Source organism: Herpailurus yagouaroundi, unplaced genomic scaffold, assembly GCF_014898765.1.
Source record: "Herpailurus yagouaroundi ecotype Mexico unplaced genomic scaffold, PumYag 355, whole genome shotgun sequence".
NCBI classification, from domain to species: domain Eukaryota; kingdom Metazoa; phylum Chordata; class Mammalia; order Carnivora; family Felidae; genus Herpailurus; species Herpailurus yagouaroundi.
This window is the reverse complement of record NW_024412572.1, coordinates 7,179,638-7,206,501: the sequence shown is the minus strand read 5'-3', so window position 1 is coordinate 7,206,501 and position 26,864 is coordinate 7,179,638. Positions and strand designations below refer to the sequence as shown.

Here is a 26,864-nt window from a genome sequence, read left to right as displayed (position 1 = left end):
TTAAGCATCCGACTCTTGATTTTGGCTCAGGTCATGATCTCACGGTTCAGTTCGTAAATTCTAGCCCCATGTTGGGCTCTGTGCCAACAGACAGGAGCCTGCTTGGGATTCTCTGTCTCCTTCCCTCTCTGACCCTCTCTCTCTCTAAAGTAAATAAACATTAAAGAAAAGAAGAAAAGCAATCTTGAGAAAAACTAAAGCTGGAGAAAGTCAATATTCAAGAAGTATTCATTGAATGCCTGTTAATTTGCCAGACAACACTTAAGTGACCTCTACTGTCACTTTACATTGTTCCCTGTTGGTTTAAGACTAATAATTTAAAGACAAAGGGTATTATTAAAAATAAGGATATTTCATAATGACAAGAAGAATAGTTTAATAAGAGTACAATCATAAATGGGTATGCAAATAATAACAATGTCAAAATGTATGAAGCAAAAATCGAAGAATTCAAAGGACAAATACAAAAATTCCAATTATACTTGAATATGTTAATATTTCTTTCTCAGCAACTAATAGACATCTCCATCTCATAAGTTTTTGGTAAAGTCATGCAATTTGTGAGCAATTTTATCAACCACCTGGACCTAACTGATATTTATAGAACACTATATGCAATAACTAAAGAATACCATTCTTTTCAGGAGCACATGTATTTTCATCAACATGGACTGTATTCTGGGACATAAAATGAAAGCCTCAGAAAATATAAAATATTAAAATAATACAAAGTATATTCTCTGATCACAATGAGATTCACCTGGAAATCAATAAAAATATGACCCAATTTGCAATTAGACACTTTAGCAAATCTGTAGGAAGAAGAGAAAATATTTTAAACTAAATAATAATAAAACTGCCATGATAAGTGAGGTAAGCAAAACTGTAAGGTATTTCAATATAAAAAACAACAACTGTATTTTTATATATTTGCAGCAAACAACTGAAATAAAACATTGTAGATACAAGTTAAAGAAGATCTAATTAAATGGAGAACTATACTATGTTCATGGTTTGAAAGACTTAATAGTGTTAAAATGTCAACTATCCCCAAACTAGTTTACAGAATCAATGCAATCTAAATACCCTCCCTGCATGATTTGTCATAGAAACTGACAGATTAAAATCTATATGAAAATGCAAACAACCTGAAATAACTATAACAACTTTAATAAAGACTAACAATTTGATGTGGCACCTGGGTGACTCAGTCAGTTAAGTGTCCAACTCTTGATTTTGGCTCAGGTCATGACCTCATGGTTTGTGAGTTCAAGCCCTGCATTGGACTCTGCCCTGACAGTGTGGAGCCTACTTGAGATTCTCTCTCTTCCTCTCTCTCTCTGGCCCTTCCCCACTTGTGCTCTCTCAAAATGAATAAATAAACTTAAAAAAAAAAAAAAGATTAACAATTTGAAAGACTTATACTACCTGATTTTAACATATTATGAAACTATAGCAAGCAATTAAGGCAGTGTGGTAATATAAAACAGAAGAGGCACAAACATAGACACATATTTACATCTTTGATTTTTTTTACAAAGGTGCACAGGAATTCTATAGAGAAAGAATAATATTTAAGAACAACTGGATATGCATTTGGGGAAAAAAAAGAAACTTGACCCCTTACCTTACCAAAATATATCAAACTTAGAGGTGGATTACAGAACTAAATGTAGACACAAAATGATAAAGTGTCTGGAAAAAGGAAAAAAAAAAAAACAGAATATTTTAGCTCTTATGTGTTAGGCAAAAGTTTCTTAGAAACTAGAAAGCAATAACCATTAGAAACTGATAAATTAGACTTCAGTAAATTAAAGACCTGATAATGAAAAAATACCATTTAAAAACTGAACACACATGCCACAGACTAGGAGAAAATATTTGCAAGATATGTATCTCAAAAAGGACTGGTATCTAAACCATATAAAGAATGCTTACAACTTAATAAAACAAAAATTCAATTAAAAATAAAAATGTGAACAGATGCTTCAGAAAGGAAAACATGCAAATAGCCAGTCAGCATATGACAAAGTGCTCATCACTAATCAGTGACAGAATTAAAATGAAAACCACAATGAAATACCTGTATACGGCCATAAAAATGGTCAAAATCAAAAAAAAAAAAAAAGGAAAGTATCAAATGTTTAGAAGGATGTGGAACAACTGGAAGTCTCATTTGTTGCTGGTGGGAGCAAAAAATATGATATAACCACTTTGAAAAAGTGGCAGTTTCTTATAAAACTCAAGAGATACCTATCAAATAACAAAGGTAAGTCCATTTGTAGGTAGTTACCTGAAGAAATAAAGGCATCTGTCCACCTAAAGATGTGTTTAAGAATAGTTTTATCCATAATTGCCCCAAACTGGAGACAGGCCAGACATCAAAGAGATCCAAATGAACTGTGATCAGTCACCACACAATGGAATACAACTAAGCAATAAAAATGAACTACATCTACAATTAAAAAAATGAATGATTTTATTTTTTATTTTATTTTATTCCAGTGTAGTTAATGTACAGTGTTGTAATAGTTTCAGGTGTACAATACAGCGATTCAAAAACTCTATACATTAGTCAGTGCTCATCATGATAAGTGTACTCTTAATCTTCACCTATATCACCCATCCTCTCACCCATCTCTCTGCTAGTAACTACCAGTGTGTTCTCTATAGTTAAGGGTCTGTTTTTTGGTTTGTCTCTTTTTTTTCCCCCTTTATTCATTTGTTTCTTCAATTCCACAGATGAGTGAAATCATATGGTATTTTTCTTTCTCTGGCTTATTTAGCTTAGGATAATACTCTCTAGATCCATCCATGGTACTGCAAATGATAAAATTTCATTATTTTTTTATGGCTGAATAATATTCTATTGTATATATATACCATATATTCTTTATCTATTCATCTGTTGATGGACACTTGGGCTACTTTCATAATTTGGCTATATTGTAAATGTTGCACTAAACACAGGGGTGCATAAATCCCTTTGAATTAGTGTTTTGTATTCTTTGGCTAAATACCCAGGAGTGTGATTACTGGATTGTAGGGTAGCTCTATTTTTAATTTTTGAAAAACCTCTGTATTGTTTTTTACTGTGGGTGCACCAGTTTGTATTCTCACCAACAGTGCATGAGGGTTCCTTTTTTTCCCACGTCCTTCTAACACTTGTTATTTCTTGAGATTTTCATTTTACCTATTCTAACAGGTGTGAAGTGATATCTCATTGTGGTTTTGATTTGCATTTCCCTGATAATGAGTGATGTTGAGCATCTTTTCATGTGTCTGAGGGGCATCTGGATGTCTTCTTTGGAGAAATGTCTGTTCATGTCTTCTGCCCATTTTTTAACTGGATTATTTATTTTTTTTAGTGTTGAGTTATGTGTAAGTTCTTTACATCTTTTGGATACCCCTTATCAGATATGTCATTTGCAAACATCTCCCATTCAGTAGGATGTCTTTTAGTTTTGTTGGTTGTTTCTTTGCTGTGAAGAAGCTTTTAATTTTGATGTAGTCCCAATAGTTTATTTTTGTTTTTATTTCCCTTGTCTAAGGAGACATATCTAGAATGATGTTGGTACATTCGATGTCAAAGACCTGTGCTCTCTGTTCTCTCTTCATGGTTTCAGGTCTCACATATAGGTCCTTACTCAAAAAAAAACGAATGAAATTTAAATGTATTACGCTGAGTAAAATAAATCTTACACAAGAGGACAGACTGTATGATTCCATTTATATGTGGTTCTAGAACAGGCAAATTAATTTATGTCAAGCAAACACACAAACATTAACTGTGTTTGCTTCTAGGTGTGAGTACATAGGTACAGACTGGGCAATGACAAGAGGTGAGAGAAAATTTTCTTGGGAGATGTTAATACTCTGTATCAGGGCCTGGCAAACAGCAATGACCAAATGATTTAAATCCAGACAGCCGTTATTTTTGCATGTCTGTTGGCTAAGAATAATTTTTGCAATTTTTAATGGTTGGAGAAAACTATTTCATGATATGTAAAAATTCTATGAAATTCAAATCTCAGGTGACCATAAATAAAGTTTTATTGGAACAGAACCATTCTTATTTAATTACTTATTGTCCACTAATGCTTTCTCGCTACAGTGGTAGACTTAAGTAGCTGCTACAGAAACCTAAATATTTACTATGTAGCTCTTAAAAAAATATTTGCTAACCCCTTTCTATATCTTAATAGGAGTTTAGGTCACACAAAACTCATAGAATAGCATAGCTTAAGATTGGTGCATTTCACTAATAAAAAAACCATAAATTTTTGAATTTTCATAAAATTTTCATAAAAATTCATAAAATTTTGAATTTTAATTAATAAGCAGGGGGTGATGGATACAAGTGTCTCTTACTTTGAAATGCATGAAAAAATGAGACCGGTTGACATACAGATGGGAAGATGTGATAAAGTAAACATAACAAAATCTTAGAGACTCTAGGTTTAAGACACAATTTTTTTCAACTTTCCTGTATGTTGGAAAAGTTTCATAATAAGATGTTGAAAAAAAAAAAAAAAGCAAAGATCCCATATAATTGAAGTTGGTAAAATTACTTAGTGTTTCAACTCACTTAAAAACTCAGCATGTAGCTGCTAGGTTGGCTACATAAAGTCTTGGTAGTAAGTATGGGTTGTGTACCTTTGTTAAAGTAAGCCCCAGTGTGAACATATTTAAAAACAATAAATTATGTAAATGATCCTTTTGGAGGAGCTTCCTATCCTTCAACTCACGGAAGCCCCACAAACAGTACAAATTCTTTAATATGCTAAGAGATCAACTACTAAAATCAATAGCTCTGTTCCCAAGTAGAGAACAAAAAGCTAAACAAAAGCTCAAAGGCAGTCCTTTTCCATTTCAAAACTTTAAGATATTTATCTGGGAAAGAAGGGTGCCTCTCTGTCTTACTTATATAATGTTTCAAATAATAGTGCATATTTTGAATACATTTTGCCAGAAGATCACCATTAGTTGTTTTTCACTAAAAACGTTAAGTTGTGGCAAAAACCCCCCACAAAAAACAAAAAACCTGTAGTAAAACACACATAACATAAAAATTTCCATTTAACCATTTTTAAGTGTACAGTTCAGTAGTGTTAAGTATATTCACACTGGTGTGCAACTAACCTCTATATTTTTCACCTTCCAAAACTGAAACTCTAAACCCATTAAACAACTTCCCACTTCCTTCACTGCTTCTGTCTAAAAAAAATTTTTTTTTACTTTGAACAAAATCTGATTAAAAACATAGCTTCCATTTTGATATGGAAAATTAATTGAAAAAACTGAGTTTCAATGCAGAAATTTATTTTACAGAAGACAAAATTTCCCCCCAAGAATAGGACTCTTCTTTAAACATGGAGATGACTAAATAAAATAACAGGATGTGAGTGCCAGGTTTAAAAAGACCTTATAATTTTGGAGTCTTTCTCTAATACATGTTAGCGATATTTAAAGGAATATTGTATCTACATAAAGAAATTTATCTAGGAAAATGCATTTGTAGTCTACTAACTGTAAGATATATTATTATAAAGATTAAGGTAAACATCTAAGGAAGTAGTTACATCAGAGGGGTTAACTGATAAATTTTACCCATTTTCCTTAAATGGAAGAAATTATATCAATTCTCTACAATCTCTTTCAGAGGACAGAAGCAGAGGGAATACTTCCTAACTCACTCTATGAGGCCAGCATTACCCTAATACCAAAACCAGGCAAAGACATCAGAAGAACAGAAAACTACAGACCAGTATCTCTCATTTACATAGATGCAAAAGACCTCAACAAAATATTTGCAACTGAATCCAACAATGCATAAAAAAAAAATTATACACCAAGACCAAGTAAAATTTATCCCAGGTATGCAAGGCTGGTTCAACATTTGAAAATCAATTAGTGTAAGCCATCATGATCATCAACAGGCAAAAGAAGGAAAATCACATAATTGTATTAATAGATGTAGACAAAACACCTGACAAAATCCAACACCAATTCATGATAATAAATCTCAGTAAACTGGGAATAGAGGGGGGAACTTCCTCAACTTGATAAAGAATGTCTACAAAAATATATATATAAAGCTAACATCATACATAATGGTGGGAAATTTGAGGCTTTCCCACTAAGATCAGGTATATACAAGGATGGTCCCTGCACCACTTCTTTCCAATATTGTACTAGAAGTTCTAGTTAATGCAATAAGACAAAAAAAAAAAAAAAAAAAAAAAAGGAAATAAAAGACACACAGATTGGGAAGGAAGAAATAAAACTGTCTCTATTCAGAGATGACATTATTGTCTAGTAGAAAATCCAAATGACTGAAGAACAATAACAAAAACTCCTGGAACTAATAAGCAATTAATTACTGTTAGGATGTCCTTGGAACCACAGTAGAGGGGACAGCCATCTTGCCAGTGCAACCCAACGAAAAGCCCCTAGTAGCTGCCAGAACGAATTGGAGGTCAACCAATCACCGAGCAAAAGCACCACCTGACGCTAAAAAGGCCCACCCAGACCTAAACCCGGAACCGCTGCAGCTTAAAAACCCCACCCCACCACACCTGGGTGCGACTTCCCTGACTCCTCTCTCTCTCCCTGAGTCACCGAACCTTGCCCGAGACCTTAGTTCCCAAATAAAGCCTTTGACTGCTAAAATTTTCTAGCCTCTGACTCCTATCTTTACCCTGCCTTACGCCTGACCCTAACAATTACAATAATAAGGTTGTAGGGTATAAGGTTAATATAAAATCAATTGATTTCTGATATACCAACAATGAACAAGTGGAATTTGAAATAAAAAACACAACGCCATTTACATAGCATCCCCCCAAATGAAATACTTAAGTATAAATCTAACAAAATATGTACAAGATCTATATGAAGAAAATTACAAAATTCTGATGAATGAAATCAATGAAAAAATTAAACATGGAGAGACAGTCCAGGTTCATGGATAGGAAGACCCAGTATTGTCAAGATGTCAGTTCTTTCCAACCTGATCTCTAGATTCAATGCAATCCCAATCAAAATCCCAGCAAGTTATTTTGTGGAAAACAGAAAACTGATTCTGAAGTTCATATGGAGTGCCAAAAGATACAGAATAGTCAACATAATTTTGAAGGAGAAAACAAAGTTGGAGATCTGACACTACCTGACTTCAAGCCTTACTATAAAGCTACAGTAATAAAGATAATATAATATCGACAAAAGAACCAGCAAATAAATCAGTGGGAAAGAACAGAGAGCCCAGAAACAGACCCACATACCTAGAGTCACCTGATCTTTGGCAAAAGAATATAGGCAATAAAATGGAACAAACACAGTCTTTTCAAAAAATGATGCTAGAACTGGACATCCACATGCAAAAAGATCAGTCTAGGCACAAACTTTACACTTTTCAAAAAATCAGTTCAAAATGGATCATAGACCTAAATGTAAAATGCAAAGCTATAACATTCCTAGAAGATAATATAGGACAAAACCTAGGTGATCTTGGGTATGACGATGACTTTTTAGTCATGAAAGGCATGATCCATAAAAGAAATAATTGAAAAGTTCAACTTCATTAAAATAAAAAACTTCTGGGGGCACCTTTGGTAGCTCAGTCAGTTAAGTAAGTGTCTGACTTTGACTTAGGTCTTGATCTCGCAGTTCATGAGTTCGAGCCCCATGTCAGGCTCTGTGCTGACAGCTCAGAGCCTGGATCCTGTTTCAGATTCTATGTCTCCCTCTCTCTGCCCCTTCCCCTTTGCACTCTCTTTCTTTCAAAAATAAAAAATAAACATTAAAAAAAATGGGGTGCCTGGGTGGCTCAGTCAGCTAAGCATCCAACTTTGGCTCAGGTCATGATCTCCCAGTTTGTGGATTCTAGCCCCGCATCAGGTCTGTGCTGATAGCTGGAGCCTGGAGCCTGCTTTGGATTCTGTGTCTCCCTCTCTCTCTACCCCTCCCTCACTCCTGTCACTCTCTCTCTCAAAAATAAATAAACATTAAAAAAAATTAAACATTTGTATTAAAAGTTTGTCTTAACAGTGATATCTCTAAGAAAGAAAAGTTTCATAACATACTGGTCCAAAACATGTTTTGAGATGCTATAGTGCTGATCGAATGGTCAGGCAACTCATTTTCAGATTTTAGTCAGTGGAATGGTCTTATTCCAAGACCAAATGCTAAGTCTCTTGACAAGTACATCCTTTATTTGAGGGGGTCTGCTGCTAGTTTACATAAAGCACTTCCACGGAATGAAGTATACAAAGAGCACATGGCCATGGTACCTACTATGCTCCAGGTTCTTTCTAATGGCTATGAGTCACAGGTTCTAGGAGGAAAGTTTCTAACCCGAAGGATGTTCAGTTTTCAACAGAAAATATTTCTCAATTATAGTCAACTCTTTTTTATTTAGAATGAAATTATGGGAGCCTGATGCTAGGGCTTAATTATGGCTTTCCTTTAAATTCTTAACATTTCTCTGTACAGGTCTTTTGTTTCTAGACACTTTTCCTATCTTCCTTTTCAAAACTTCCCTTTCTTGTACTGGTAATGCTGACATTAAAGCTAACAGCTAATTCTATGCTCTTGGTTTCAGTGTAAACTTTACTGTTTCTTCTCTGGATTTCATGAACTCAAAAGTTAATTAATTTAATATAAACTTACTGAGGGCCTACTATATACTAGGCATTATTCTAGATGATAGAAATATACATTTTTTAACACTTATTTATTATTGAGAGACAGAGAGAGACAGAGCATGAGCATGGGAGGGGCAGAGAGAGGGGGAGACACAATCTGAAGTGGGCTCCAGGCTCTGAGCTGTCAGCACAGAGCCAGATGCGGGGCTCAAACTCACAAACCGTGAGATCATGACCTGAGCTGAAGTCAGACACTTAACCAACCGACTGAGCCACCCAGGTGCCCCAAGATGATAGAAATAGAAAAGTAAACATATTGAAGTCCCTGCGCCCATGGGGACTACTTTCTACTGTAAGGGAAAAAGAAGAAAGAAGAAAACACAAATTAAAGGGATGGAAAATAGTGGGAACACATTTCACATGGATTTCCTATAGGCTGAGGGGAGAGAGAAGGGACTCTCAGGCTTTCTTTTTAAATACATTTTTTAAAAAAATGTTTACTTACTTCTGAAGGAGAGAGAGACAGAGCATGAGTGGGGTAGGGGTAGAGAGAGAGGGAGACACAGAATCCAAAACAGGCTCCAGGCTCTGAGCTGTCAGCACTGAGCCTGACACAGGGCTCAAACTCACGAACCACGAGATCATGACTTGAGCTGAAATTGGACACTTAACCGACTGAGCCACGCAGGTGCCCTGGGACTTTCATGTTTTCTAACTGGAGGTAACACTTGCTTTATTCTGTGTGTCTGAGGAGGGTTTCTTGACAGCAAACTCTTTCAAAGAAAGTTTCAATGAATAAATCTCTTTTATAGAAAAATTCAAGGTGTTTTCTCGAGGGAAAAAAATTCCTCAGCATACAAGAGATTAAACTTTTGGTGACAGAAAGGGAGATATAATCATCAATATGTCTTAGATTATCTCTTTCACTGCCAGCTACTAGTTCCTCTTTCCATACCACAGAAATGCCTGGGGGCTTTAATGTCGTATCTAAATCTTTTTTTCTTTTCTTTCTTTTTTTTTTTTAGCATCCTTACAATATAAAATGAGGGCACTGGAATAGATATTAATAAAAATAGTAACTGACACTTACTGAATGCTGACTACTTCCTGGAGGTGGATTCAAGTTAATGATGACAGCAGCAACAACAAATATAATAATATAAGCAGAGTACATGGTGGAAGACACTGTTCAATTCATTTTACATACATCAACTTATTAATCTGTCCAACAACCCTACAAACTAGTCCATTAATAAACCCATTTTTACAAAAAACTGAGTTAATTTCCCCAGGCCACGAAGAAGGTGGAGGAGTCTAGATGCAAAGCAGTGCTGTCTGACTCCACAAAGTTTATGCCTCTCACAACTCATCTGCTTCTCACAACAACACCCATTTGAAAGATGAAGAAATTGAACTGCGGGGAGATTAAGTATCTTGTCCGAAGTCACAAGTTAAATACATGGTGGTGTTAAGATTTCACCAGAGACATTCTGCTCCAAAGCCTAGAGTCTTAACCATCATGTTCTGCCACTTCTTATGAAATTACCGAGACCCCTCTCAGCTCCGTACTTCTATGATTCTCTTCCTGAGTATTGATTATATCTAGTAAGACCTAGGTTTTGCTGTTGATATGTACTGTGTTTTACAAAAGGTTTGAGATGTAAAGTATTATTTATATTCTTAAGTTTTATAAGGTAAATCATCAATTTCAAAAGTTTAAAGTTTTGTTAGGAAAAACTTCTCTGCAAGAAAACAAGTGAGGAAAACTGGAGGTCAAGTCATTACATCTGCAGTCACTCACGCATTTCTTATGAAACCCTTATGATAATATGACATTTATAGCACATTTTAGAAAAGTGGAAGTATTGTACCATAGGAACTCCACTTAAGACCAGCTAATTACAACTCCACTGTGTTAAACCAATGGTAGTTAATATTTTAGTGCAGTAAGCTGTACTTTTATTTGGAAAAAATAAACTTTTGGAATAAACTTATTTGGAAAAAGGAAACTTTTATTTGGAAAACAAATTAATAGCATTTCAAGTCTCTGTAGGAGTTATTCTACTAGGGAAGTAGAGAAAATACAGTGGAGACTTTAGGAACAAGTGTACGTGAAGGTTTGTTCATTTTTCAGTCTGCTGGTGATGTTATATATGGGCCTTCTTCCTGTACCACTAACTTGTTTCTTCTGATTGGCTAGAAAAAGGGTATACAATCAATACAATCCTATTCATATACATCAGGTACGTGCTTCCTGCTAAGGCATGCCAAGAGGCTCCTATGTTCTGCCAAAATAGATATGGCAGGTTCATTTAGAAGGAGGGGACTGGTAAACTGTATTCAACTACTGTATGGCCCCCACATCCTTCACGATGACAAATAGCTACCCTTACAGGGGGTAGTGTAGATAAAGAGAATTAGCACACTAATTTTCTCAGCTTTAGCTTTGTCTGGCATGCAACACTCTAACTGAAAGAGGTTTTTGGCTGGTATACATTTCGCCTTTTACACCCTCAGGATAAAGTCATTTGGAAAGCTTCCCATCTTCACAGTATATGCCCCTTTCCACAACTTACCTCATCATCCTTCTTGGCTGTGTTTGCTAGTGAGAGGTCTACACATGTTCTCATCATTTTAAGAAGTATAACACTAAGACACAGAATTTTCAGGGAGAACTGACTCCAAAAGAGTGACATCACCAATAAGCAAGGGCAGTGAATCCAGGGAGTGCAAGGCCACCAATATGTGTGAACTTATTAATTATAATTATTTTTTTTTTCTAAGAAAAGGATTTCCTTAGTCAAACCTCCAGGGCATCAGATCAAAGGGAGATACTGCCACAGCTGGACTGTGTTTTCCAGCCAATTGGCCTAGAAAGGAGAATCTAGACAGTGTCCTGGCAACTGTTTAACACAGCAGCAATCCATAAAAGAGAGGGAAAGAATTCTTTAGACCGATTTTTTAAAAGGTCTTCCTTTACTTCTTTACTTCTTAAAGGACAGTTTGAGAGTAATGTCAAAGCCCTAGGGGATGTAGGCACTCTGTAAGAACCACTGACCCTGGGAATTCAGAGCATCCTTCTACAGAAAGAAACAAAAAGTTTTAGTTCACAGCACAATTTTTTTAAAGACATATACTTATAATTAATTATCATAAAAAGTATATCCCAAACCTACTGGCAGAATATTTGAACAATTTTCTACTTCCAGTTTGATGTAAGTCACTATGAACCTTACCAGGACACTGCTGAATCACACTAGATAAGGTAGTTTATTAATAAAATCACAAAAGGAGAAATTTATTTATATGCCCTGGAAGTTCTCCCAAAAATGTACATAAAGAAATTATAAAGGTGACTATTAACACACAAGAAAAAAAAGCCACAAAACCCAACTGCACTATGTCAGAAGCATAGCAATACACACAGGAGTCATGTGAAAATGAGAACACAGAAAGCACACCAAACAATTTCATGAATTACAAAGAAACAAGATGTGAGAATGATTGTGTAAAAAAAAAAAAAAAATGAAAGCAAACAAACAGAAAACATTTCTATAGTTAAGGAAAGGTGTTTCTCACCGTTCTGAACAAAATGGCTGAACTAAGAGCATCTGATTGGCTATGCCCATATACCCTCCTCCTCATCCTAGGGGAGAGAGTTGACAAAGGGAACAATGTCCCAGAGCAGCATGGGAATGAAAAAGAGTTGGTTAGTATTTAAAACAAAGACATAAGCATAATGTAGTAGAAGAAAATGGTCTCTAAATTCTTGACTCTTCTTATATTAGATTCTAATTCCCTAAATTCCCTAACCTACTCAAATTAGTAATTAGTTTGTTGTTACACTTCTACTCTTCCTACCTTTCCAGGATACTGTCTCCATTTCAGAGCAAGATCTGGGCAACATTATCAGGTTGAAGGCTTTTCTTTATTTTTGCCTTTTCTTCAAACTTTCCCCATTTCTGTTTGCCTCCCACTACTCCCAGGCATCCAATTCTTGTATTTATACATTATCAAAACCTATTTCAAGGAAAGAATCTAATACTCATCTTATATGCACTGGCATAAATTTAATTCTGGGTATCAAGAACAGGCAGAGATAGCAAAAGTATTTCTTGGCAAAGAAAGACTGCTGACCTCAGACAGACAGTTCTCCATTCTGCCTACATTAAGATTGGTATTGTTTTCCCTCTAAAACATAAGGCTTGCCTAAACTGGTTTAGTAAATGTCATCAAACTATGACTCTGCCTTCTGTATCTTACAAAAAAATCGCAATTTGGATATTATTGCTGCTTTCATCTGCAATATTTCTTCTTCTAAGACAATGCCATGGCTATCATTCAGTGGAGATGTTTAGTGGGGGAGTTTCCCTTGACTTTTTAGTCATATGGATGTAATTACTTAACTATTATTATTATTTTTTTCCTTCAGCTATACATTTTAGATTGAGTGTGATGGAGATGTTGAAATCTGATTTTTGGCAATGGAATATGAGGTAATCTGTTCACCACTCTCTCCCATCCATCATTTTCAAGATCTTGGGAGAGTTCAGTTCTTCCAAAAGACTGGAGTTGAATATGGCTCCCTTTAGACTCATCAATGCCCCTTTTGCATTGATGAGAAGCTGAAGGCAATAATTTTCCTTAAGAATGACAAATACTGGAGGGATCAACCAAGGAAATGAGAGAGAAGAAATTTTCACTCTTTATAATGGGTGATGATCAGAGATTTTAAAATTTGCAATTAAACAATAGTTATCTATAAACAGAGTTGTGCCTTATTGAACTCAAAAGAGTTTTTTTTTATAAGGCATTGTTTTAATAAGAAAAGTAGGACATTTACAAATTAGTATATATCTGTGAGATTAATCTTTTTTCTGAACCCAATTCAACGATTTTTTATAGTCCTCAAACTTTCAAGTATCTCCTCTTAAAATATTCAGAATCACCCACCACCACCTTCCTATACAAAAACTGAATCTGTGTTTAAAAACATGAGTGAAGGAGATATCAGAAACTGATGATTTAATTTTATTTTTCTAACTTGTATTCTGGAATTTGTAACATGCTGGTATAAAATATAAGGAAATAAAAGCGCATTTGTTTCTATAAAACATACAAGAGCAGTCTTACCTGGTCTGGGGAGGGCTTGTGATTGGTTTGATTGGAACGGGAGGACATGAAGCGGTCATCCTCATAGTTGTCTGCCATTAGCTTCATTCTATTTTGTGTCTAAGAAGAAATGGTTCATGAAGTTAAAATGAAATAAAAATTTCTATGATACACTGAAAAGTAACAAGTACCTTAAGAACGTCATAAGAAACAGGGGGACCTGGGTTGCTTAGTCGGTTAACCATCTGACTTTGGCTCAGGTCATGATCTAGCGGTTCGTTAGTTCGAGCCCTGCCATCAGGTCAGCATCAGGTCAGGCTCTGTGCTGACAGCTCAGAGTCTTGAGTCTGCTTCGGATTCTGTGTCGCCCCCTCTCTCTGTTCCTCCCCTACTTGTGCTCTCTCTCTTTCTCAAAAATAAATAAGCACTAAAAAAAATTAAAAAAAAAAAAAAGAATGTCATAAGAAACGATAAAACTAACTCTGTCTGAAATAAAATGAACATCAGATTTCTGAAGATATCAGGGAAAATTTAGGCACTGCACTGAACTGAATTGTGCACCCCTCCTCTGTCTCCTTTCATGTTGGAGTCCTAACCCTCAATGTAAGTATATCTGGCTAGAGTCTTTAGGAGGTAATTAAGGTTAAATAAGGCTATCAGGGTGGAGTCCTAATCTGATAGGACTGTGGTCTTTTAAGAAGAGGAAGAGATCATTCTCATTCTCACTTTCATTCACCACCCCCCCCACCCCCACTATAGGAGAAAACATTATGAAGTTGGCTTCTGCAAGCCAGGAAGAGAACTCTCACCAGGAACTGAATCAGCTGGCACCTTGATCTTGGACTTCTCAGTCTCCAGCATTGTGAGTTTATGGTATTTTGTTATGGCAGCACAAGCAAACTATGACAGGCACCAAAATTAGTATAGAGATTTTAGAGGGAAAGAGTAATCTTCCCAAATTAAGCCCTCTATGCAGTGCTTGCTTTATTTTTTATTAAAAAAAATCTTTTTAATGTTTATTTATTTACAAGAGAGAGACAGACAGACAGCATGAGTGGGGGAGGGGCAGAGAGAGAGGGAGACACAGAATCCAAATCAGGCTCCAGGCTCTGAGCTGTCAGCACAGGGCCCGATGCGGGGCTTGAACACACGGACCATGAGATCATGACCTGAGCTGAAGTCAGATGCTTAACTGACTGAGCCACCCAGGTGCCCCAGTGCTTGCTTTATTTTTAAAAATGAAGACTGGAATGGTGTGCCTGGCTGGCTTAGTCAGTATAGCATACGACTCTTGATTTCAGATTCATGAATTCATTGCCCCACATGGGAGTAAGGCCTACTTAAAAAAAAAAAAAAGGTTTAAAAAAATAAAATACAATAAAGACTGGATTATATCTAGGACAGGACTCTGTAACTCTTTTTTCACTTCATGATATGTATGACCCATATTTCCATGTTACTATAAAAACTACTCATTTTTTAAACAACTATTCAATTTCGGGGCATGTTATATTATATACAGACCATAAACATTGGGGGGGAATAGTTCTGTAAGTGAAATGACATACCTACAAAATCTAAGAGAATCAACCAAAAAACTTACAACTTATAATAAAGTTCAGTGAGATGATTAGACAGAAGCTACATATATAAAATTCAATAGCTTTTCTTTACACCATCAATAAGCATTCAGTTTTTCAAAATAAATCACATCTCCCAACCAGAGAGTTCTATAGGGCCTCAGCTCTGGTGGAGCTGGTGTCAGGTTTTATTTCACAACCAGACCAGAGAATACCTGGCTAAAACTTGCCACAATCAGGCCAGGGACCAAACACTGCTCACAGCAGGCAAGGAGGAACCTCCGCAGATGACTGGCCTGAAGGACAGATCAGCCAAAACACAAGAGCAGAGTGCATGCAGCACATACCAGAGACATTTCTTAAAGTGCTAGGCCGGGGCACTACATGACTCCTTCTTCCTAAGGACAATAGTTTGAGGAGCAGGAGACATAATTGGATTTTCTAACACAGAGAAGAAGGCAGAGACTTAGACAAAATGCCATGATGGAGAAATTCATCCCAAATGAAAGAGCAAGATAAGGTCATGGCCAGAGATCTAAGCAAAACATATGTAAGTAACAGGCCTGATGGAGAATTTAAAGTAACAATCATTAAGGATACCCACTGGGCTTGAGAAAAGAATAGACGACATCAGTGAGACCCTTATCACCAGTATAAAAGAGTTAAGAAAGAATCAATCATAGATGAAGAATGCCATAAATGAGATTGGAAACAGGAGTGATGCAGTGAACAGCAGGCTGGAAGAAGCAGAAGAATGAATTAGCGACCTAGAAAAAATAATGGAAAATAAAGAAGCTGAACAAAAGAAATAAAGAAGAATTATAAAACACAAGAATAGACTTAGGGAACTCAGTGACTCCTTCAAACATGGTAACATCCATCTTATAAGAGTCCCAAAAGAAGAGACAGAAAAGGGGGCAGAAAATTTATTTCAAGAAATGATAGGAAACTTCCCTCATCTGGGGGAAGGAAACAGACATCCAGATCCAGAAGGAACAGAGAACTCCCATCAAAATCAACAAAGCAGGCCAATACCAAGACATATTGTAATTAAATTTGTAAAATATAGTGGTAAAGAAAAAAGTCTTAAAAGCAGCAAAAGAAGTCCCTAACTTACAAAGGAAAACTCAAAGCCTAGCTGGACATTTCTCCACAGAAACATGGCAAGCCAGAAGAGACTGGCATGATATATTCAAAGTGCTGGATGGGAAAAATCTGTAGTCAGGAACACTCTATCCAGCAAAGCTATCATTTAGAAGAGGAGAGATAAAGTGTTTCTCAAACAAAAACTAAAGGACTTAGTGACCACTAAACCAGCCCTGCAAGAAATATTAAAGGGGATTTGTTGAGTGTAAAGGACAGCCCAAAAGTGACAAAGACAAGGAAGGATCTGAGAAAATCTCCAGAAATAATGACAAAACAAGTAATAAAATGGCAATAAATACATATCTACTTATAATTACCTTGCATGTAAATGGACTAAACACTCCAATCAAAAGACATAGGGGGTCTGAATGGTTAAAAAAACAAGACCCATCTATTTGCTGCCTATAAGAAGACTCATTTTAGACCTAAAGACACCTGCAGATTGAAAGTGAGGGGGTAGAGAAACATGTACCATGCAAATGGATGTCAAAAGAAAGCTGGTGTAGCAATTCTTATATTGGGCAAACTAGATTTTTTTGTTCTGTATTGTTTTTATCCTGCTTTGGTATCACGGTGATGCTGGCCTCATAGAGTGATTTTGAATGTGTTTCCTCTATTCAATTTTTTGTAAGATTTTCATAAAGATTATCTTTATTATTTTTTTGTGATACAGAGTGAGAGAGAGAGACCTGAGCTGAAATCAAGAGTTGAATGCTTGACTGAGCCACCCGATTGTCATTATTTTTTTTTTACTTATTTTTAAGTTTATTCATTTTTTTTTTTTTTTTTTGAGAGGGGAGGAGGAGGCAGAGAGAGAGGGAGAGAGAGAGAATCCCAAGCAGGCTCTGCACTGTCAGCACAGAGCCAAACTCAGGGCTCAAACTCATGAACTGTGAGATTATGACCTGAGCTGAAACCACGAGTCGGATGCCTAACCAACTGAGTCAACCCAGGCACCACTGTCATTATTTTTTTTAATGTTTAAAAAAATTCTTTTAAGTTTATTTATTTATTTTTGGGGGGGGCAGAGAGAGAGAGAGAGAGAGAGAGAGAAAGGGTGAGAGAGAATCTCAAACAGGCTCTGTACTGTCAGTGATGAGACCCATCAGGGCTTGAATTTGCAATCTGTGAGATCATGACATGAGCTGAAATCAAGAGTCAGACACTTAACCAACTGAGCCACACAGTAGCCCCAGTTTTTAAAAAAATTTTAAAGGTTTGGTAGAATCCACCAATGAAGCCACATAGTCTTGCACTTTTCTGTGCTGGGAGATTTTTGATTTCCTAATTCAACTTTCATTCTTTCATGTTATTGGTCTAAGAAGATTTCTTATTTTTTTGGAGTCAAGATTCATGATTCAGTCTCGGTAACATGTGTGTTTTTAGGAATTATGTTTTTTTCCTAAGTTATCTGATTTGTTATTATTATTGTTTACAGTAATCTGTTATCACACTATGTATTTCTGTGGTTATCTGTTGTATTATTTTCTCTTCCATTTCTCATTGTGGTTTTTGAGACTTCTCTTTTTTTCCCTTAACTAATGAAGTTAAAGCATTGCCAATTTTATTTTTTTTTTTAAACTGGTCATTACTTTCAATGTTATGTTATTGTTTATTCTGGTCTCTATTTTATCTATTTCTGATTTTTTCTTTGTTATTTCCTTCCTCTACTAAATTTCAGCTAAGTTTCTTCTTTGTCTAGTCCTTGTGGTGTAATGTTAGTTGTTTATCTGAACTTAAAAAACTTTTTTTAATTTTTTTAACGTTTTATTTTTTGAGAAACAGAGTATGAGCAGGGGAGGGGCAGAGAGAGAGAGAGAGACACACACACAGAATACAAAGCAGTCTCCAGCTGAGCTGTCAGCACAGAGCCTGACACGGGTCTCAAACCCATGAACATGAGATCATGACCTGAGCCAAAGTTGGATGCTTATCCAACTGAGCCACCCAGGTACCCCAATGAACTTTTCAAAATAGAAATAACAACATAAAAATCAGGTTCTTTGAAATTAATAATAGATAAGTGTTCAGCAAAACATGTCAAGAATAAAAGACATAGACCCATAATAGAAGGAACCAAATTGGAGGGTATAACTATAGACAGAAATTTTAAAAACCATCAAATACTGTATGTATGCCAATACATCTGCATACTTAGGTAAAGGGGATACTTTTCTTAAAAAATAACTTACCAAAAATGATCAAGAAGAAATATTAAATATTAATAAATCAACAGTAAATGAACTCTCTCATTTCACTATGTAGGTAATGCAAACATCTTGCATAACGGTAAAAGTTTTGAAGTGAAAGCATTAAATTGAAGGACAAAAAAGAACTATCTTTTACCACTGCTCCAATTCAACATTTATTTATTTATTTATTTTTTAATTTTATTTTTTTCAACGTTTATTTATTTTTGGGACAGAGAGAGACAGAGCATGAACGGGGAAGGGGCAGAGAGAGAGGGAGACACAGAATCGGAAACAGGCTCCAGGCTCTGAGCCATCAGCCCAGAGCCTAACGCGGGGCTCGAACTCACGGACCGCGAGATCGTGACCTGGCTAAAGTCGGACGCTTAACCGACTGCGCCACCCAGGCGCCCCCAACATTATTTTTTTAATAAAAAAGTTTTTTTTTAAATGTTTGCTTATTTAGAGAGAAAAAAGAGAGAGAGAGAGAGCAAGCAAGCAGGGAAGGGGCAGACAGAGCTGGAGACACAGGCTCCAGGCTCTGAGCTGTCAGCACAGAACCCAATGAGAGGGTCAAACTCACAAGCGATGGGATCATGACCTGAGCTGAAGTTGGATGCTTAACCGACTGAGCCACCCAGGTGCCCCATCCTATTCAACATTATAATGAAAGTCCTAGCCAGGGCAATAAGGAAATCAAATGAAATCAAAGATATAGAAATTGAAAAGGAAAAGATAAAACTTTCAATATTTGCATTATCTCACTGCCTAAAATATCCATGAGATCTACAAATTATGAGACAGATGACAGTTAAATGTAAGTATTAACCAAGTAAATATGTAATATGAAAAAAGAAAACATAGCAATAGCTAGTAAAATATGAAGAAATTAGGAAAGTACGTATTTTTCTAAACAAAAATGATCTGTGAATGAAATCATAAAATAGTAATTAAGAGCACCAAAGAATAACATCAAATGGAAAGACAGAACATGTTTTACAAGTCATGATACCCTTCACATAAAGCTTAAAAGCATATGAAATAATGGTATCAGCTGCTCTGGAGTATGTACATATACAGTACAAGTGTACAGAAAAGGAGATATTAGTGGTGTGGAAGGTGGGAAAGGGTAAAGGACTGATGTATGTGATCAGGAATGGGTGACACAGTTATCTCTAGCAGTTTCACATATGTTTCTTTCTTAATCTGTGTGGTGAGTATATGGATGGATATTACTATTTTCTGTACTATCACAGTCCTATTTATTTTATGTATCTTATTGTTCTCTAAGCTATTTTTTTATTACATATGTTTTATAGTTTAAAAATATTCATGGAACAATGTGGTCCTTCTACAGGGTTTAAAAATTACAAGCAAAAAATGTGAGTTATAAAATTTTTAAAAGTCAGTAGGCTGACACATTCATTATATTAAATTTATTCCTGCAGTGAAGAGGGAGAAAAGAGAGAGAGAGAGAAACAAACCAAGAAATAGACTCGTAACTATAGAGAACAAATTGATGGTTACCAGAGGGGAGAGGCGGTGAAATAGGTGATGGGTGAAATAGGTGATGGGGATTAAAGAGTCACTTATGATAAAAACAAAAGAACTGAAACAAAAAAAAAAAATTATTCTAAAATCTAATTTTAAGTGGCTGCATAGTATTCAGTTGAATGGACACTGAGTCTCATATAGTTGGGCATTTAGGTTCTCCACATTTTTACCTAACAATACATGCACATTAGTAAGTCGTTTGCTCTCTCCAGTATATAATGTCAGCAAAGAAAATACTTAACCAAATTTCTCTTTTCTGAGATGACTTAGGGCGACCTTGAAATATGTAGGGTAATTTTTCTTATGTCATGTGGTATTTCATGACAAATGGAAAGTTTTCTACAAAGTAGCTCTTGGGAGACAGGAGAGAGGAAAGGGCAAAGAGGTGTACCCGGAAAGTGAGCAAAACACTTGCTCACTTTTGGTTAGAATGTGGTTAAGAAACTTTTTCATGTTGACTTTAGTAGTAATGTGCACTGAAAATAAACTTGGCTAGTTATTTTCTTAGAATACAACACAATCTTTAATATGTGATACCCAGTTTAAGTTTAAAACCAACTTAAAAGAAGTGCTAATAAAGAACATACAAATCCACTTTGAAGGCAGAATGTATTTCATATATTTCTTAGGAATGAATATGAAATCCTCCCAAAGGAATTGATCACCAAAGATTACTTATTAAATACATGTAAGTGAATGAAGACATAGTCTTATGACATAGTCATAAGAACTTAGCTCTCCATTTCTGTAAGACATAAAGATAATCAAAGTCTAGTGTTTCTATGTCTAGTATTCAGAAATTTGATTTTTAAGTTTGCTTCCTGCATAGTCATGAGGTTGAGCTCTAAAATACTGACAGCTCACAGAACATTAGAAATTATACAGATTGTATAAATGATTCTGTGCTCCTAAGGAGCTCTTGTTCTATGCTCTTCTAAAGATAAGACCAACAAGCAAAAGGAAGAAGTCTTTTATGTTTTACTGACATGAAAGATATTGTATACCCAGATATTTTCCCTCTTAAACCATGCCATGTGCATGTGCAGATAGTTAAATTCCTCTGGTCCTAATGACATACAGAATAAGATTGTCTGAAGGGAGAGAAAAAGAAAGGAAGAAACTTACTAAAATAAAGTTCTGTAGTTGTAAATGCATATCCATGAATATAGGCATACATACTCACTCAGAGGAAAAGGAGTTCATTATTTATTCCATAATCTTTTCTTTTAAGATTAAGATGCCAGTGCTCAAACAAGGTATTAGAGAAACTGTATTTCACAGAAAAATACTTAGTTAAGGTAAGAAATGGTGTATGTTAGTTACCTGAACCCAGATAGTAAAAGAAAAGGTTTGAATTCTAATCAGTTATCTAGTTCACTAATCTTTGCTTTTCAGTTTGTGATAATATTATTAACCTACCTAAATAAGTTTTAGAAATAATAATAGTTGGAAATATTTTGATATATTTTAGAAAATATACTGTGAATAAATTTTACCCTTACTAATTTGGGTTATTTCCAATTATAATTATTAAGAAAATATTAAAATTACTTCGGCATATATTTGTTGAGCTTTGGCAATAATTTTATCATAGTGAACTGTAATTAAACTTTAGTTATATTGATATCTGATACACAAAATGAAAAAAGCATAACTCCTAACAATTTCAGTTAAGTGTGTCAAATTCAGTGCTGGTTATACATTTAACAAAATCTCAACAGATTACCTTCGAGCTTTGTTTTAAACTTCGTTTCATGAAAAAATATAGATTAGTCATTATTATTTTTTTTAATTTTATTATTTTTTTAGTAATCTCTACACCCAACGTGGGACTCAAACTTAAAACCTCAAGATCAAGAGTTGTATGCTCTAGCGACTGAGCTGGCCAGGCGCCCCAGTCATTAAGTATTCTTGAGTTGTGCTATATATTTGTCTTTTTATACACAAATGACTGAACATTATCTTTGTAGTTGGGAAAATTTCTTTTCCACTGGTTGAACAGCTTTTGAAAGAACAATGTGAGGCAATGTAATAGGAAGGGGATGGCAATAAGATTAGAAGAAACATGTGCTGAATTTAGCCCAACAGCTGTCATAGTCAGATTACCTTTACATCCTATTTTATTTTCTCAACTGGCATTTAAGTTCTATAACAGTGAAGTGTATTTTCCACTGATTCCGTTTTGACTCTTAAATAAATTGGTTTGGTAGTTTAATTTTGGTCCTGATTACTATTTTTAGTTTACTGATGAAATCTTGAAGCTTATTATCCGGCAAGCACTTTCTATTATACACCAAGAAAAATGAAACCATAAAGAATCTCAGCTACAGAAACCCAAACTGACCAATTCTCCCCATCACTGCCTTGTTATTTTAAATAACTTAATTATTATTCTTTTGAATATTTTTGTACATTTATGTGATACAAGAATTTACAACCATAAAATTATGTCTACCTCCTACTCCTGACAGTTCCTCTTCAAGGGGCTACCACAGTTACTAGCTCTTTGTGTATACTGCAAAGATTTCACGACATTCCATGGCTATGTAACTGCACAGCCACGTACACACACACACACACACACACACACACACACACACACACACACGCCTACACTGACCCAAACTAATGTCTAAAATGAGGCTGTTCAAAAACAAAGTATGACTGAAATTTTATTCCCGATCACTACCTTACTTTCTAGCACATATTTCCTCATCCTTTAAGAAGCCTAAAGTAGCCCTATTCCAGTTTTAATATCATCATGATCATTTCTGCCAGCTATATTTATTCTCAAAGATATGATCACTCTACATTCTGGAAAGCAATCAGAATGTTTAAGGGGAATATTAGCTAGATCCAGTGAGAATCACCATAATACCTAAAGAAAAAAAGAGCATGTAGGCAGTTGTTTTTTATTCTAGGAATCAACAAAGGCCAGGATTTGGGAACATTTACCACAGAGTTTTATCTATGGCTAAGGCTATCTGGGTGGCTGAGTATAAGTTAAAATTTTCTAGACATAGAAGGCCAGGAAAAAAGAGAAGTGACACTAAATTTCTTCACATGTAATCGGAAAGACACTTAAAAAAAAAAAAGCACTTTAACATCTAAAGGAACCAGAAGCAGCAGAACAGCAGAGAAACCCCAAAGCCAGCAGAAGAAGAGAAATAATAAATATTAGAGCAGAAATAAACAGTATAGAATCCAAAAAAACCAGCAGAACAGATCAATGAATCTAAGAGCTGGTTTTTTGAAAGAATAAAAAAAATTGATAAACTCATATGTGTAATTTGAGAAACTTAAGAGAAGACCATGGGGGAAGGGAAAGGGGAAAAACAGTTTCAAACAAAGAGGGAGGCAAACCATAAGAGACTCTTAAATACAGAGAACAAACTGAGGGTTGATGGCGGTAGTGGGGGGCATTGAGGAGCGCACTTGTTGGGATGTGCATTAGGTATTGTATGTAAGTGATGAATCATGGGAATTTACTCCTGAAGCCAAGAACACACTGTATACACTGTATGTGCATATTATATTAGAAATTATATTTAAAAAAACCACTTTAGATCATGTGAATCAGAAATCCTTAAAGTAACAGGTTTTGAGGAAATTTTATGTTTTCTTTTTACAAAATCATGGTTCACGTGCGGGAAAGTAAGGAATGAAACTGACTCAAAATATAAGTTATTTACAAATTGTACACTCAAGTGTATGTATACGGAAGTATATTTAAATAAACCCAGGGGATATGAAAGTATTCAGATTCTTACTGGAAACCATTCATACTGAGAGCAACTGACATTAAGGCCAAAGCTTGCAATACCACCTTTTCTTCCTATTCTGTGAGAATTCAGTATGAAAGGCTTTCTCTGTACCTATGTGATTGTACAAACTTTTATATGCGGGTAAATTGTTAAAACTGGTATATGATGATTCTTGGTGCCCTCTCCATTCTCCCAAGTTATTTCTTAAATTACAGAGAAGTACTTTAAAATGATCTTATATATTTATGATTCAAATAATTCACTTACAATTTGATAAACTCAAGTATCTTAAAAACTTTGATTTCTAGGGGCAACTGGCTGGCTCAGTCGGTAGAGCATGTGACTCTTGATCTTGGGGTTGTAAGCTTGAGCCCTACTCTGGGTGTAGAGATTACTTAAAAATAAAATCTAAAAAAAAAAAAAAAGCAACTTTCATTTCTAGGAATAAGAAGCCGCAAGTATACAGATACTAAGAAGGAATGGATACCGATTAAGGACCATTGAGAAGAAATTAGACACTGAATGAATTAATGATACTAGACGGCAAAACTTGTCTGCTACTAGAAGTAACATTTACTAAGACACATAAATATATGACTGGGGGGAAGGGTAGTGATGAAAATTACAATTCTAAAAACACTGGATTATCTAAAATATAAGCGCTACTGGGGCGCCTGGGTGGCGCAGTCGGTTAAGCGTCCGACTTCAGCCAGGTCACGATCTCGCGGTCTGTGAGTTGGAGCCCCGCGTCGGGCTCTGGCTGATGGCTCAGAGCGTGGAGGCTATTTCCGATTCTGTGTCTCCCTCTCTCTCTCTGCCCCTCCCCCGTTCATGCTCTGTCTCTCTCTGTCTCAAAAATAAATAAACGTTAAAAAAAAAATTAAAAAAAAAATTCCTTCTTTGTCCCACATGTAGCTCCTTCCCATTTAGATTTATGACAATAAATACTAATTTTATCAACTCAGTAATTTATCAATACATTAATATTTACTTTTATAACTTAAAAATTACTAATTTTTAAAGTTGTTGACTTATTAATCAATGTTAATGGACATTTGGTGTTTACTATATAATTGATTTTTTAAAACCTATTAATTTATGTTATTGGAGATTACACTGTTTTAGAAATATGCAGAAATTTACTGGCTAAAGATCAGTTCTAATTATATCAAGAGATAGGATCATCACCAAACATGCTGACTTATCTCTGTTAAAATGTTTTTTAATAAGCCATTTACTATTCATAATATAGAATTTTTATTATGATTAGAAGGAAATAATTTACCAAAAAAAAAAAAAAAAACCTTCTACTGGTATTTTGAAGTTCAACTATCTAAATATATCAAAGAATTAAATGGCACTTAAAATGAATAGGTTAACCGGCCCAAGAGTATAAACAAAAGGACATTTCATAGTTTTGCTAAGGAATCAAATGCAGAAATATTGAAAACTTAAGACGCTTTAAGAGAAACAAAGAAAATAACCTGCAACTGATAGGATTTGGACTGAATTATTTTCTTTAAGGAATTTCTTTGGCCTACATTTATTTTACCTCTTTGAAATATTAAGTGTAGCATTTATACCCCCATCCTCCTTGGGACATATTAAATTTATAATGTCAAAACAGTGAAATGACTATGGGGTACATAATATCACAACTGCCTGTGATATATTATGCCATAAATGTTTGAGGCATTTTTAAGACATACAACATGGAAAAAAGGTCTTAAAAGCCCTGAAATCTCATTAAAAAACTGTAGCAGTTCATATCCAATAAAGTAAATTCTGAAATTAGTTAACAATAAGTTGTATAGTGGGCATATGCTCATTGAGTTATATTATGTAAGGATGAAAAGAATGGGATGTGTTAATTAACATTTTAATATAAATCTCAGAAAACAGTAAAAAGTAAAATGTGCCTGTATTTTCTCTTGAATAAGGTAATCTATTTTTATGGTGTTAACTATAGGCATTTCTGTTTTGATGACTCCAAAATATCTAGCTCTCATCTTTATCCAAAACATCATACTTATCAGTCTAATAGGCTTCTTGTTATCTCTACCTGGGTATATCCCATAGATACAATACATTCAACTCTACTAAAAAGCAATGTGCCATATTCTCCTCCATATATGGTCTTTCTTCTGGAATAATTGTCTCAACTAGTGGAACTACCTCCACTTACTCACCCAAAACAGACATTTGACTGGCGGATGGTGTGTGGGTAGAAGTACCTCAGGGTTTAAGCATAGAAGAAACAGCACTCAATCTTCCAGCTGTCTCTTCCTTTGCCACAATGACTAAGGAGACTTCATAGTGACAGAGTTAAGATATAAAAACTTAAGTAGGTTGAGATCACTGAATTGCTTCATGGAGAGCAACACCTCAGAGTCAGCAAGAAATGCAGTAGATTCTACATAACTGAGAAATTAACTTTTACAGTGTTAAACCACTGAGATTACGTGGTGTTTGCTATCATGTTATAACGTATGGTATATACTATCTCTTCATCTCAACTGCCCTATATTTTTAAAAAAATTTACCTTAAGACCTTTTTCTTTTTTTATTATGGTAAAAGATACATAAAAAAGTGTAAAACCATTTTTGCACTTACAGTTCAGTGCTATTAAATACAGTCACACTGTTGTGCAACCAATGCTACCATCTAATTTCATAACTCCCTTTATCTTGTAAATCTGAAACTCTATAATAAGTGCCCAATATCCCCTCTCCCTAGTGCCTGGCAATCAACATTATACTTTTTGTCTTTATTTATTTTGATTACACTAAGGACCTCATATAAGTGCAATCATACAGTATTTGATTTTTTGTAACTGGTTATTTTTATTTAGCATATTCTCCTCAAGTTTCATC

General features: G+C 35.1%; 1 protein-coding gene across 13 annotated transcripts in view; it reads right to left on the bottom strand.

The window, feature by feature from the left end:
- Positions 1-26,864, bottom strand: part of ERC1 (ELKS/RAB6-interacting/CAST family member 1) — a 520,536-nt gene that overhangs the window by 70,942 nt on the left and 422,730 nt on the right. For 9 of the 13 annotated variants that reach the window (XM_040462885.1, XM_040462876.1, XM_040462881.1 and 6 more), the window contains one exon: positions 13,779-13,877. In XM_040462885.1, the coding sequence (XP_040318819.1) occupies positions 13,779-13,877 (99 nt within the window). Of the gene's footprint in view, positions 1-12,224; positions 12,292-13,778; positions 13,878-26,864 lie in introns of all 13 variants that reach the window. The other 4 variants (XM_040462886.1, XM_040462888.1, XM_040462887.1 and 1 more) reach the window with 1 other exon arrangement.